A 14,942-nucleotide genomic window follows, 5' to 3' on the forward strand; every position below is an offset into this window, starting at 1 on the left:
CCACAGTAAAATAGTAGTGAATTTTTTGTGACCGTTTTCCATCATGTCTTTTAATGCAGGCTGAGGGCCCAAATTAGTACAGTGCGAGGGACCAAAACAATGTAGACCAAGTACAGAGCTCTTCAATGGTCCAGAAATAAAACATGTGCCGTTTGGTCCAGAGAAGTGCGTGGGCCATACGGCTTTTCAGCAATCTTAAATGCCCTTTATGTCTTGCAACCAAACTTTGAATCAAAACTGGTCAGGAGAGGGTGGAGGTTTTATTCTTTACCGTTTTTGCATTTTGATACTCTTGCCTTGCTTTGGTGGTTACTAAGTGGAAGGTTGAGTTAACTAAACAAAAGTGAGACTTCCGGCTAACCTCTGGCCCATCCATTGAAGAGCCAAACTAGTTTGGAAGTCGACAGAAATTGTTCTAAAGCGTGATCAAGGAACTGGAAGAATACAGCCTGGCCGAGTGTCCTGGTCTGGAACGGGGGCGGGGCGATAGGAGGAGCTGGGGAGAGGGAAGCTGGGGCAGGTCCTGTGGGCCTTTTGGTAGAGTTTGGGTTTTGTCCTCAGGGCATGTGAGGAGCCACTGAAAGGCTAAGGATGGGGGTGGGGGGAATGACAGGATCAGATATAAATTTCGAGCCCTCCCTCTGGCTGCCCCCTGGAGGATGGATTGGCAGGGGGGATGATGCTGAAGTTCAGATAAGAGGACCGAGGTGACAGAGCTCGCGTTGGGGAAGAGCAGGCAGAGACACTGGGAAGGTTGGACTGGCGTGATGGCTTGAAGGGCTTGATGGCTGCTGGACCTGTGGATGAGGGAAGAGGCCGCAGAGGTCCCCCCGACCCAGGTCCTGAGCGTGAGCAACCGTGGGATGGGAGGGCAGTTTGCCGAGTTTGTGGGAAAAGGGGAGAAAGAGGAGATGTTTTGGGGTGGAGGAGGTGGGAAGATGAGCTTTCAGTTGGGACACATTGGGTTGAGGGATTGCAGGCACCAAGAGGAGAGTCCAGGAGATGCTGGGCCTGTGGAGTGAGGCCTGAATTAAAGGAGATGCAGGTTCATTCCTTCCCCAGCTGCTGAGCCTAGCCTCGGGCTGGGTGCCAGGAATGCAGAGGTGAACACTGTCTTCCTTATATGGAGCTCCCATGTGGGGGAGGAAACACGCGTTAAAAACAGAAAGTCACGATTGGTGCTGGAGGTAAGTTCCGAGTCTGGGCTGTGACAAAAGCCAGGGAGTGATCAGCTCTGCCTGGGTGTGGGGCAGGGAGAGCTTAGGAGAGGAGAGCTCTGGGCTTGGGGTGAGGCATCCTCAAAGGTGGGACGCGTGGCACCGTTTAGAGCAGCCTCGGTCCCTGTTAGCATACGCTGTAGAAGCTTGGTTGCCCATCGTTTTGGCAGACGGAGCCCTTTTGGGGAAGGGTTAATGCTTGCTGAGTACTGACTGTGGTCCGGGCAGTGGGGTCTCCATGGACGTGGGTGATCAGGTCGGGGCCTCCCTAAGGCTGCCTGCTCCTGGGGTCTCCTACTGGTCCGGCTGGGGAGGCACCGAAACGTGATGTGTCAGTCCTGCAAGTGCACCCGTCTCTCAGGGATAGAGGTGCCTCAGGCACGCTCCCGGCAGCCAGCTCTGGGTTTCTGCCCGCTCGCTTGGGTGTGGCCCTCTGTGGTGGAACTCTTCTGGGCCTAGGATCAGTGTGTTCCGTCCCTGAAGGCAGACGTGCCCCAGGAAGCTAAATTGAGGTCAGAGGTGTGAGTGAATTGGATGGAGCAGGGGCCCTTCGTCACGCCCTGGTGAGCTGGATCCAGGTCTGCCGCGTGACTGACCACCACCGCTGAGCAGGGCCCTCACCAGGACGGACGCTGCCCGTGTCCTGGCCTCCCGCTGCCCTTTTCAAAGGTACATGCTTTAGCTCCTTGATTTCCTTCAACTGGACCTTACAGCTAGTCCGTATCTCTAAGACAGTCAGCCTTGAGGAGCCCTGCAGGTCAGTATGGCTAACAGACATATTTTATTTGACCCAAACAGTACTTTGAAAAGATGGAATTTGTTGCCAATGTTAAAAAAAAACCAAACGCCTAATTTCACGTGAAAGTCTAGATTTCCAGCTTCTCTTGAAAACCTGGAAGGCGTGGCAGGACAGGGTCTTGCTGGACTGAGGCTGCTCTCTTAGGCGGGCTGGTGCACTAGGCTGGCGACAGTCCCCACAGGCCTTCCCTGCTCATTTCCATCCCTATCTAGAACTTGCTTTGAGGTAACTAAAGCAAATCAATTTTATCGAAGTATAAGTTGCACGCAGCACGACACATCCATTTTAAGTGTGTAGTTTGGTGACTTTTTACCTCTCCAGTTGACTGTGTGATGATTTCAAAGTTGAACCCCTAGAGGGCAGTCTTACTCCTCCGAGTTTTGCGGGGCACCGCGCTGGTGCTGCCCGGTTCCCTCTGTACCCAATTATTTTAGTCCTTTTGGGGCGCCATAACAAAATACCACAGATTGGGTAGCTTACAAACAATAGAAGCTTATTTCTTACAGTTCTGGAGGCCGAAAGTCCGAGATCAGGGCGCCAGCATGGTTGGGCGACCGCCCTCTTCCAGGTCGCAGACTTCTTATTGTGTCCCCACCTGGTGGAAGGGTGGGGGATCTTTCTGGAGTTCCATCTGTGCTGCCATTCATGCGAGTTCCACCCTCAAGATCTTATCTCCTCCCGAATGCCCCACCTCCTAATCCTGTCACCTTTGGGGGTTAGGATTTCAGTACAGGAATTTTGGGTGGACACAAATTTTCAGATACTCAAGTACGCATTGCTAGGCGCTTTAACTGCTTTTAGCTCACTCCCCACCTTCGCCCTGGGAGCTCGGGAAGCTCTCTCAGACTTCCAGGCCTTTGCTCTTTCTACCCTACTGAGTTGCTTTCTAGGCTTAGCTGCAGAGACTCTTCTGAGAGTCCTTTGACAAAATGCTAATTGCTCAGTGTTTTAAAAAAAATAATTATAGCCATATAGCCACTGTTATTTGTTGAGTTCTACCACGTGCCTGGAGTTGTGCAGCGTTTTAAATAGCTTATCTCCATTCCACAGAAGCAAGTTACGGCCACTTTATAGCCGAGGCAGTGCAGGCTCAGAGAGGTTAAATGACTTGGCCGTGGTCAGGGGTAATTCGGTGGCCCGGAGAAGGGTGTGTTCAGCTCTTCCTGAGGAGGGCCTCTGGGGTCTTGAGGGGATGTAACGCCTCACTGGCGGTGGCGGGATGAATGGGTGTTTATCAGGTGGATGCAGGAGCAGAGGTGTGAAGGGCATTCTGGGTAGAGGGCGTGGTGTGCGCAGGGCAGCCCAGCTCCTGGACAGGCGTGGGAGGGAGGCTCTGAGAGCCAATGAAGAGGGTGTCCGTTTCCTGTGAGAGGCGCGACGGACGCCGTCAGCAGCACCTCTGATCTACTAGGCCCTAAAAGACAGGGCCGCGATCGCCTTGCTGAGGAGTTTGGCCTTTATTTTGGAAGCCAGTCTGTTTTAGACTTGGCCCTGGGAAGCCTTGGCAAGACGCTCTCTGGTTTTCACGCTCACTGGAACCATTCTGCTTTACTGGTCATGTTTGTTGAGTCTCACTGACAGATTCCTTAGGGAGAGATTTCTTGCCCCTCCCCACCCCCCGCCCCCCAAATTCATAATCCACTGCTGTCGATGGTGGGGGCCAATGAAAGTCTTTGAGCGGGAGTGTGACTTGATGAGACCGTAGTCTGGCAGCTCAGAGGATGGATTGACCAGGGCCGGGCTGGAGGCGAATTCTGGCCCCAAATCTCCCACCTGCAAAATGTGGTTCCGTTTATGTTCGATCGTTGGACGCGTCTACTTTGAAGATGTCTGGCCGTGTTACCTACCTCCTCCTGCTACACTGAGCTAAGAGAACAGCTTAGAATTAATATTTAAATTTTGTTCTCTTTCAGACTGATTGAGGAGTTGAAGCTGTCTTTGAAGAGCAAAGAAGCTTTAATTCAGTGCCTGAAAGAGGAGAAATCTCGGATGGCATCTCCAGATGAAAACGTGTCATCTGGAGAGCTCCGAGGACTTCCTGCTGCTCTGAGGGGAGATGAGGAGAGAGGGACCGAGGTGAGGTGACGGGACATGGCGGGGGACTTTAATTAGCAGACCTGATCCCCCTGTGGGAAGTGGATGCACATTCAGTCCCCAGGGTTCGCACACAGTGGCCTTCAAAATATTAGCTCCCTGTTGTCTGCTGAGGAATTACCAGAAAGCTCCTTTGTCAGGGGCCCTGGCATTTCTTTTATCCTTCCAGTCTCGTGTTCATGTAGAGTCGGTTGAAAAAAAACAGTCCAGGGACTTCCCTGGTGGTCCAGTGGTAAAGAATCCGCCTTCCAATGCAGGGGATACGGGTTTGATCCCTGGTCAGGGAACTAAGATCCCACGTGCCTTGGGGCAAATAACCCCGCAACTACTGAGCTTGCGCACCTCAACTAGAGAGCCCACACGCCCTGGAGCCTGCGTGCCACAACTAAGACCCTATGCAGTCACGCAGCCAAAAAAAAAAAAAAAACAAAACCTTTAAAACAAACAAAATAGTCCACACCTGCACGCCTCTGTTTTCCTATGGGTTAATTTGTCGATGCCCGGGGACTTTATTTGCACCCACTGGGTTTGGTTTGTCTCTGTGGTTAGAGGCAGACTTGAGGCCACCTTCGGTTGGAAACTTCAGAGGCAGCGGGGAAGGGAAATAACTTGTATCGGGCCTGGCAGCACTCGAAGGGTGTCAGCATGCACCTCAATTAATCCTGGCACCTTGCAAGGCAGAGATCACGGTCCCCTCGTCGGGTAGAGAAACACGCTCAGACGCGTCGTGATATTTTCCCAGGCTCCAAGCGGTGGGTCGCTGGTAGAGACCCCAAAGCCCTCCTGGACCCCTGCCCCCCCTCCCCCAGGCCACCTCCATGCCCAGCTGTTTTGAAGTGGGTGGGCAGGCCTGGAGGTGCAGGCCGGCCTGGTAGCGGCTTTCTGGTCCTGGTTGGACCCAGGGTGGCTGCCGTGTATGGTCCCTAAACGCCAGGGGACGACTCAGCGCTCATGGACTGTCTCAGTCGCTTTGTGGAGCAGGGTCTCCTTTGTCCCGACCACAGCAGCGAACCCTCCAGCCCCCCCGGCTAGTTGTTGGCTGTGATTAGCCCACGTCTGCTCCTCCTTCCGGCCCTTCTCGCCCCGCGGGCGCTGTGCTTCAGTGGCTTTTGCGCCGTCCCGTAGCTCTTTGGTTCACGCTCCATGGGGCTGGTGGTCAGCCCGTGCGGGTTGCTTGTCTTTACCTTTTCTTAACTCGGGTGCATTTCTGGGGAGACAGAAGGAGTGGATGATTGTTTTCATGAGCTCCTCAGCAGTGGGGTGGGGAATAGAAAGTAAATGCAGTGCTCATTCTAACCGTTCTGGGGAGGCTGCTGGATTGCGGATCCCTTCCGAGCACCAATGAATGCCTTTTCTTAGGCTGCACAAATGGAGGAGGAGAAGGAGAGAAATCGCTTTGAAGAGAGGATCCAGGTATGTTGACACAATTTTTACAGACGTATTGAGGATTTATCCCTGCCTCTTGCTTTCTTCTGAGTGCAACAGATAATCCTGTGTGACAGTAGCTGTCACTCGTTGAGTCAAGCTCTAGGTGTGTCAGAGAGGAGGGTTTCGTAGCCTTCACGATAACTCTGGAGTAGGCGTTCCCATTTTGCAGATGTAACACATGGGGCTCAGAGAGGTGAGGCTCCGTCCCCAGGGTCACAGAGTTGGGAGAGGTGTAGCAAGGATTCAGACCTGCCAGGCCAATCGCAGAGCCACTGCTGCAGGGTCCCCTAGTCACAGCGGCCGCCATTTGTGTAGCGCCTGCCAGCGTAGAAAGTGCTTTCATGTCCATTATCTCATTTGATTCTCACAACAGCCCGGGAGGGAGGCAGCGGTGAATATCTTTAGAAATGAACTCAGACTATAAATGTATATATTCGGTCTCCATCAAACCAAATTCTCTGCTGGCTTTTGTAGCATTAAGGAGTGAAATTAATGATCTGTCATTTCCCCCAAATAACCTGCTACGGTTTCAAAGGCTCTGCTGTGACTATATTCAGATTCCAGAAGGCATTGGAGTCCTTTCCACGGGAGTAGCTGTCATCGTCTTAACTGATCTGATCCCCTTCCTACACCCAGCCCTGTTGCCGCGAGCGGTAAAGCAGTAACTTGGAGCTGATGCCACGATTCTCAGCTCTACTTGGAAACGTTAATCACAGGTTGACAGGAATGATAGAATAACTGCGTTTGAGTGTGCTCTTAAAGTTATATTTACAGTGCATTTTGGTTAAAATGCATCAACTTAGTGAATCTTTTTCTAATCTAATTTAGGCCCTTCAGAAGGACCTGAGAGAGAAGGAAAGAGAAATTGCTACGGAAAAGAAAAATAGTTTAAAGAGGGATAAAGCCATTCAGGGTCTAACCATGGCACTAAAGTCGAAGGAAAAAGAGGTATGTCTGATACACCTGAAGTGAGACTTTTCTCTATTAGCTTCTGTGACAGGCCTGTCTTACCCTGAATTTTTAGCTTTAGGTAAAAAGTTTATAAGAGAGGGAGGGAGGGAGACGCAAGAGGGAAGACATATGGGAACATATGTATAACTGATTGACTTTGTTATAAAGCAGAAACTAACACACCATTGTAAAGCAATTATACCCCAATAAAGATGTTAAAAAAATAAATAAATAAATGAAACTCAAAAAAAAAAAAAAGTTTATAAGAGAGCTGAGATGAATATAGAAAGTGGGGAAAGGGTCCTGTAGTCAATTAGAAGTTCTTTTGTAGAGTAATTCAGTGCTGTCCAGCATGACTATAATGCGAGTTATGTATGTAATTTAAAATTTTCTAGTAGCCACATTAAAAGAAGTAAAAAGAAACAAGTGAAATTAACTTTAAAATACATACATGCCAGATGTCAACATGTAATCAATAAAAGAAAAATAGCAATGAGGTATTTAACATTTTTAAACTCTGACTTTTGTCACCATATTGGACAGCGTGGGTCTGATCTTTTGAAAGACAACAGAAAATTGAGATAAAGGCGTTTTGGGAGGCAAGGCCATGACTGCGACATCTCACCTGGGTGGTCTGCAGGCTCCTCAGATCCGGCACTTTCTCAACAGACCCATCACCTCCATCGCCGCCCCCATCTCACCATCCTACTCCATTTTCTCTGCCCTTGCCTGCGTTGGTGGCACTACCGTATCCCTAGTCGTGCCAGCCAGAAGTCGCCCTTGCCTTCCGCTTGTTGCCTTTGGGATCCAAGGTGGTGGCTCATGGTTCTTTGCGGTTCTCCTGTCACGAGTATAGCCATCAGTTATGTCTCAGTAACTCCTCGGCACAGATACAGAGAAGAAAACACAGCTCTGCTTGCCAGTCTAGTGGGGAAAAAAGACAGCATGAAGGTGTTGTGATTGAGGGAAGTGCAGGGGGCTGTGGAAGCAGAGGGAAGGGGGCCTGGTCCAGGTTAGGGTGTGGATGCGGGGAGCGGGGAGCGGGGAGCGCTTCTTCCTGGAGGAGGTGTCGGAGCTGAATCTTAAAGGAGGACCAGGAATTAGCTGGGAAGTGAGGCGGAGACGGGGAGGCCATTTCGCGCAGAGGGGAGAATGCTGGTCAGAGCCTTACGTTAGGAAAGAGCCCCTTGTGTGTTTGTGGAAACAGAACGGTTTGAGGTTCTCAGAGCATCAAGCGCAGAGCTGAAGTGAGGCGAGAGAAGAAGCTGGAGGCGTTGCAAGGGGCAGCGGAGGTGGTGGAACTCAGAGGGTAGCAAGGCCACTGAAGGCTCCGAGCGGAGGGGTGTGGTCACGTTTGCATCCCAGAGCAGCCTGTGGCTGTACTGGGAAAGGGGACGGCGGAAGGGCGAGAACGGAGGCAGGGAGGCCAGTAGCTGAGGTGAGAGCCCCCTAGTTCAGAAAGGCTGAATTAGAGCAGCGGTCACAGTAAGTAGGAGTGGAGGGGTGGGGCGTATTCAAGAAATACAACTAGAAATAATTAAAAATTAGAAGTGAATTTGGGGAACTTTGATGATTAGACGTAGGACTCGGGAGAAGGAGCAGTCAAGGGTGACTTCTGGCTGCGTGACTGGGGATATGGTGTGCCACCACCTCCCTTAAAAGCATAGACAATGGAGGATCATGGTGAGGTGGGGGCGGCGATGGAGGTGATGAGCCTGTTCAGAAGGTACCGACTTTGAGAAGCCCATGGACCGTTCAGGTGAGAAGTCCAGGAGGCAGATGGATCCGCGAGTCTAAAGCTTGGAGAAGGCCCAGGCCTGGAGGTGTAGGTCTGGGAGTCAGTCGTACACAGATACGAGTGAAAAATCTGAGAGTTGATCTACTCATCCAAGGATAGCATGGGGTGGGAAAGGAGGCTGAGCATCGGGCCGCAGGGGACGGCAAATTTCAGGAACAGGGAGAGGAATGCACAAAGGGGGCAGGAGGAATGGCTGCAGGAGTGGGACGCCAACCAGGAAACTGGGGCTGAGGAAGCCGAGGAGGTGGGAGTTTGAGTAACCACCAGTGCCAGCCGCAGCGGAGATTTGGTTCATAATCACGGTCAGTGTGATTTGTCTCGGGTGTTGGGAGTTCAGGGCCCAGTGGTCATCGGAGACCCTCTGCTGTGCAGGGCACCGGTGGTAGGGCAGTTCTGGCTGCTGGCAGAGTTCAGGGTGTGGCCAGGGGAGTTCCTCGCTGACTCTGGGCCAGAGGAGAAGGTCACTGGAGGGTGAGGAGTTCTGGGAAGAGCCAGGCTCGGTGGTTGGGTGGGTCATCTCTGTGGACAATAATAGTAACTCTTAGCGTGAGCCGGGCATTACTTGAGCGCCCGTACCTATTAACGTTGTTCAAGCCTCACAGTGCTGTGGTTGGGTGAGTGGCCATATCTTCGTTCTATAGTTGAGGGAATTAAGTCTCAAAGAGATGAAGCGCCTGGCCTGAAGTCATCCAGCTAGTAGACAGGCAAACTAGAAATCCCGCTTTTCTGACTACAGAGCCCTCGGTTACAAGCCCTTCCCAGTCCAGCAGGAAAAGCTTCTGGGCCGAGCACAGAGGGGAGCCCAGTGCATACTTGGCTGCTCTTCCTTGTTTTTACCCAGATTGAAGAACTTAACTCTGAAATTGAAGAGCTCAATGCCGCCTTTGCTAAAGCCCGAGAGGCCCCCCAGAAAACACAGACCCAGACATTCCAGGTAAGTGTTGGCTTTGTTTGAAGTGGCTCTCTCCATGATCCTTCCTCCTGGTGATGTCAGGGCTTTGCAGCTGAAAGGAACCAAGGGAGCTCTGAGTGGTCTTTTTTAAAATTAATTAATTAATTTATTTTTGGCTGCGTTGGGTCTTCGTTGCTGTGCGCGGGCTCTCTCTAGTTGCGGCAAGCGGGGGCTACTCTTCGTTGCGGTGCGCGGGCTTCTCATGGCGGTGGCTTCTCTTGTTGCGGAGCACCGGCTCGAGGCGCGCGAACTTCAATAGTTGTGGCACGCAGCCTCAGTAGTTGTGGCGCACGGGTTTAGTTGCTCTGAGGCATGTGGGATCTTTCTGGACCAGGGCTCGAACCCGTGTCCCCTGAATCGGCAGGCGGATTCTTAACCACTGCGCCACCAGGGAAGTCCTCTGAGTGGTCTTTAGTAGAAGAGTTCACTCAGTCTAATTAAAGGAGCGTCTTCTGCAGCTTTGGGTGCTTCTCCAGCCCCTTCCTCAATATGACAGTGAAGATGGTGACCACTACGCCCACAGTTAGGAGTGCTGAGCTTAGGCTGTGCCAGGAGTAGACCGTGCGAGATGTGTGGATTATCTCATTTAATCTTCACCACCCTGTGGGGAAGGTAATTTTCACCCCCCTTGTATTTGAGGGGTTTGTGAAGTTCAGTGAGGGTATACAGCTTATTCACGGTCACACAGCTTTGCAAATGACAGGACCAGGGTCTAAATGTGGTAATTGCTGCTAATAGAAGCTGCCATTTATTGAACATGTACTATGTGTCAAGCCCTGTGCCAGGTGTTCTCCGTGGATTAGCTCAATAAATCTGTACAGCAGCGCCACGAAGTAGGCACTGTTCATATCCTTGTTTACTGCTGAGGAAATCCAGGTTCAGAGATTCAAGTAGCTTGCTCAGGGTCACAGAAGCGGTAAGTGAAAGAGCTAGGATTTGACCCCTGAATCAGTCTCGCTCCCAAGCCTGTGCTTTTCCCCTCACCCCCTACGTCTCCTCACCTGGCTTGCCTGCTCCCTGCCAGCTTTCTGTTCCAGGCTTTGGTTATTTGACCTGCCTTTTGTTTTCCCTCCAGCCTTGCACAGCAAGGGCTCCTGCGGGTCATCCCCTCAATCTTCCCTCTTTCTTGCTAATTTTAGTTCAGTGGTTTTTTTTGTTTTTTTTTTTGTTTGTTTTTTTTTTGCAGTACGCGGGCCTCTCACTGTTGTGGCCTCTCCCGTTGCGGAGCACAGGCTCCAGACGCGCAGGCTCAGCGTCCGTGGCTCACAGGCCCAGCCGCTCCGCGGCATGTGGGATCCTCCCGGACCGGGGCACGAACCTGCGTCCCCTGCATCGGCAGGCGGACTCTCAACCACTGCGCCACCAGGGAAGCCCAAGTTCAGTGTTTTGAATTAACATTTTCTTCCCATGTTTCTAGTTTCCCTCTACAGTGTATACCTGTTACTAATAACTAATGAATCAGTAATGCTCCATCATGGGATTAAGCCCATACTGCCTTAAAGCTCCACCCTCCCACTTCTTCCTCCCATGTTGTTTTTGGTTATAAAGTAGAAGTTAGGAGTTAAATCTAATTTAAGACTGTTTGGTTCTTCAGATTCATATCCCATGCCTTATCTTTTCAGAGCTTTGGTTCACAGTAAGAGTAATTGAAGTAATTTGGTTTAAGTCCGGGTGCACTAGAAGCAGAGACAAATCTCTGTCTTTGGACTCGCAGACTTGCCTTCCCCACCATTTTGACAGTGGTTGATGAAATGGAGCTGAGATTACACTTTACACTGAGTTTTTTTCCCTTGCTTAGAAAATAACAAGCCTTAAAAGCTGAATTCTTAGCAAAACCAATTCCTTGAGAAGAAAAAGTGTATGTTGGCAATTGGTAAGCAGAGACCAGACATCCTTACGTCTTGTGATATTTTACTTGTTGGGCCTTGAAGGAAGGAAAAGAGTCTTACACGTTTACGTGTTACCCAGACTTATTACATCCATTGACTCATTTCATAACCCTCAGTCCTCGTCTAAAAGTGATCTTTGAGGTCTTGTAGTTTACAGTGTTGGCCGGGTTTCTCATCTTGCAAGGTATGGAGATCAGACACTGTTGAAATTCCTCAGGTTCTGCATGGCACGTTGGCTGTTCAGAGAGCACTCATTTAATCCTCACCCACGGAGGCAGAGTGCTCACCCGTTTGACAGGTTGCCAGTACTTGAACTCAAAGTCTGACTCCAAAGTCTCTGCTCCTTCCATTTTTCTGATTCTGTGTGTGAGTCAGTACACACCAGACCCTTATATCGGCTAATTCACTGCGAGGTGTGTATAATTTGAATGTTGCACAGACATTTGAAAATGCATTGTCTTTCACATTTTGGGCCCTTTTTGGGATGTCAAATGATTTGAACTAATTGCAGCATGAGTATAAGAGCCAAAGCTCACAGGGGTGGCATCAAGCGTGACAGTGACAAGTGGTATTCAGACTCTTGGAGCAGTTGCGACAGTGCAGAGAGGTAGATTCTCATCACAGGTGTGACTCGGCGAAGGTTGCAGTGTGGCCTGGCTGTGCTACCTCTGAAGCCATTTAAACAATGTATTTTCAAATTGGAAGTAGCGGTTATGTCTCCTCCCCTCCCTGCTCGGCTTTATAAAAGTAAAATTGCACGTTGCAGGAAACTCATAGAATATTTAAAATGGTGGAAAGAGGTTGATAAATGTCACCAGTAAACTCACGTCTAAAGATGTTCACTGTTAGCACCTTGACTCTTTTCAAAGCGTATTTGTACATACATATATATCACCTTTGAAAAATTAAATAGCATTATGATATGTATTTTGTTATGTAATCTCTTCTGTTTTAACATTTTTTCCCTGGCAGTATATATAGATCTAACCAATCTTTAAAAAAATATATTTGGAGATAATTGTAGTTTCACATGCAGTAGACTTGTGTGTACTCTTTACCTCGTTCTCCCAAAGTTAGCATCTTATGTGACATAGGACAGTGTCACAACCAGGATATTGGTGCAATCTGTTGGCCTTACTCAGATTTCAGCAGTTTGACATGCAGTCATTTGTGTGTGTGTGTGTGTGTGTGTGTGTGTTGTGTACTTTTTATACAGTCTTTTTAAACAGCTGCATATAGTCCATTATATGTATGTATCATATTATTTTTACCCTGAAGAACCTGGGGTGGGACACGAATTTGAATCCTAACTCTGCTTCACTAACTTGTATCATCTTGGGCAAGATATTTGCACTCTCCCAGCCTGCTTGCGCATTGTAAAATCTGGGTAGTCACATTTATGTCACATAATCCTTACAAGGATTAAATAAGAACATGTATCTGGGCACAGGTGGTAACTCAGTAAATGTTAACTCATCCTTAAGTTGGGTGATGTAGTTCTGGCATGACAATATAGTAGTTTTTACTTTGGTCTATTTTCAGCTTCTCAGTTAATAGTGTTATACACGTAGCTTTTAGTTTGAGGAAACTCTCCATATTCTCTCTTGGTTGGGAACGAAAGATAATGGAGTAAGTGATGGAAAAGGGAACCTAGATTTACTTATCCTGCACCTGCTGAAATGGGACTTTATGTGTCAAATTTTACCTTCACGACAACCCTGTGAAATAGAGATCATTCTCACGCATGCGGAAACAGAACTTCAGAGAAGTTAACTTCTCCCAAGTCACACAGCTAGAACTGGTCTTTGAACTCTGGGCCTTCTGACTCTTTCTTTATTGGACTCATCATGTTTCTGTACTGTGGGGAAGAACAATTTGTTTCATATTATTTGGGCTTTAGTTTCTTTTTTAGGGGGGTGGGTAGGGGGTGCTTTAGTTTCTGACCATGTCTAACTGGGTCAGGTATTTGCCACCTGATTTATAAGCACCTGACTGGTGTTATAGAATCTGAAAGTCAGGGTGTCTTGCAGGAAAAGGTAAAAAAAATTCTCCAAAGAAGTTTTCCAGAGGGCCATCTCAGGGAAAATTAACATGGAAAGTATTTTTATGAAGTGAATCGAATGTATGAATTTGAATTCTTCGAGCTCAGATTTTTCTAGAGGCTTTGTTACCGTTATTTACATGATAATCCCACAGAACTTTGATCGCTTGATAACATCTATTATTTTAGTATCAACCATTGCTATCCTTTGTTTAACAAGCTCCTAACTGGTGTTCTCCCCTTGAATTCAGTCTGCTTGTTTTAATTTTTTGTAGTTTATTGGTGTTAACTGGAATCTGCCCAGGAATGGGCAAGACAGAATAGTGCTCTGGGAAGAACACAGGCTCTGGAGTCGTTTGAATCCCGGATTTAATCACTTACGGCCTGATGACAGGCTAGTCATTTAACAGTTTTGAGCCTCAGTTACTTAAATAGGGATAATAATGTGTACTTTGTAGGGTCCTGTGAGAGACTGAGATACAATACGTGTAAAAGTGCCTGGTTTAACCCCGCATACATAATCAGTGCTTAATAAAAGGTAACTACGAAAATTGTTCAAGGTGAGCGTTTTCCCAAATCATTGTTTATCTTCTTTTCTCTTTTTGAGTTTATTTAAATAAGCACTGCCCCAGATACATTTTTTGGGTGGGCCCGTGACCTAGGTTTCCCATTTCTTTATTTTAATTTTAAAGGAAACTAAAACAGAAGCTTCTAATAAAACCTACTTTGGAATTTGAATGGCTTTCTCCCTCAGCCTCTGTTGCTGTGTCCTAGACAATAGTTGGGGAAGCATGGGACCAGATGGCTGGGTTGTAGGGGCCCAGGAACAGCGGAACCCCTCTGCCTCCGGAGTGACCGTGGTTGTAGCCCACCTCTGCTGAACAGCTAGGACTTCACTGTCCACAGAAGCAGAGATGGATTTCTTGGGAGGGCCCGGAAGCTGGGGCCAGTCCCTTTACTCCACAGTCTGAGCTGCGACCTTGACAGCTCAAGTGTCCCTTGCTTTAAAATTTTTAATCTTGTCCTCAATCTAATTCAAAAGACAGATTTTGTAAAAAGTTAATTTTCTTCTGAGTATAAGTATTATATATGTTTCAAAAATTTTTTCAGAAGACTGGCAAGAAGGGAAAAAAGGGAAATCAGGAAGTCCCCCAACCACTATTAACGCCTTGTTGTTTTTCCTTCTAGGCTTTCTCCTATGCGTAGATTTTATTTTTTAGATCGTTTACAATTTGATTTTTTTTTAATTTATTTATTTTTGGCTGCGTTGGGTCTTCGTTGCTGTGCGCGGGCTTTCTCTAGTTGCGGTGAGGGGGCTACTCTTCGTTGCGGTGCATGGGCTTCTCAATGTGGTGGCTTCTCTTGTTGTGGAGTACGGGCTCTAGGTGGTCAGGCTTCAGTAGTTGTGGCTCATGGGCTCTAGAGCGCAGGCTCAGTAGTTGTGCAGCACGGGCTTAGTTGCTCTGCGGCGTGTGGTATCTTCCCGGACCAGGGATTGAACCTGTGTCCCCTGCATTGGCAGGTGGATTCTTAACCACTGAGCCACCAGGGATTTTTTTTTTTTTAATGTAACATAGTGACTTAGAAATATTCACATATTATCAACTTTTTGTAAATGTAGTTTTAAGGTTTTATTGTGTGGCTTTGTCATACTTTATTCGCTTTCATATTCTTGCACATTTAGGTTGTTTCTTATTTTTCACTGTTTTAAGTAGTTCTTTGATGAATGACTTTTTTTTTTAAAAAAGAATTTATTATTTATTTATTTATTGG

The 14,942-nt window shown here is 48.3% G+C and overlaps 1 protein-coding gene across 2 annotated transcripts in view; it reads left to right on the top strand.

Moving 5' to 3' along the window:
* The window catches only part of CDK5RAP2 (CDK5 regulatory subunit associated protein 2), a 180,829-nt gene that overhangs the window by 45,319 nt on the left and 120,568 nt on the right, over positions 1 to 14,942 (top strand). The window contains exons 8-11 of one of the 2 annotated variants that reach the window (XM_060014248.1): positions 3,930 to 4,092; positions 5,470 to 5,523; positions 6,367 to 6,486; positions 9,129 to 9,221. In XM_060014248.1, the coding sequence (XP_059870231.1) occupies positions 3,930 to 4,092; positions 5,470 to 5,523; positions 6,367 to 6,486; positions 9,129 to 9,221 (430 nt within the window). Of the gene's footprint in view, positions 1 to 3,929; positions 4,093 to 5,469; positions 5,524 to 6,197; positions 6,255 to 6,366; positions 6,487 to 9,128; positions 9,222 to 14,942 lie in introns of those variants that run through there. The other variant, XM_060014249.1, reaches the window with a different exon arrangement.

This window comes from Delphinus delphis, chromosome 6, assembly GCF_949987515.2.
Source record: "Delphinus delphis chromosome 6, mDelDel1.2, whole genome shotgun sequence".
Classification (NCBI taxonomy): domain Eukaryota; kingdom Metazoa; phylum Chordata; class Mammalia; order Artiodactyla; family Delphinidae; genus Delphinus; species Delphinus delphis.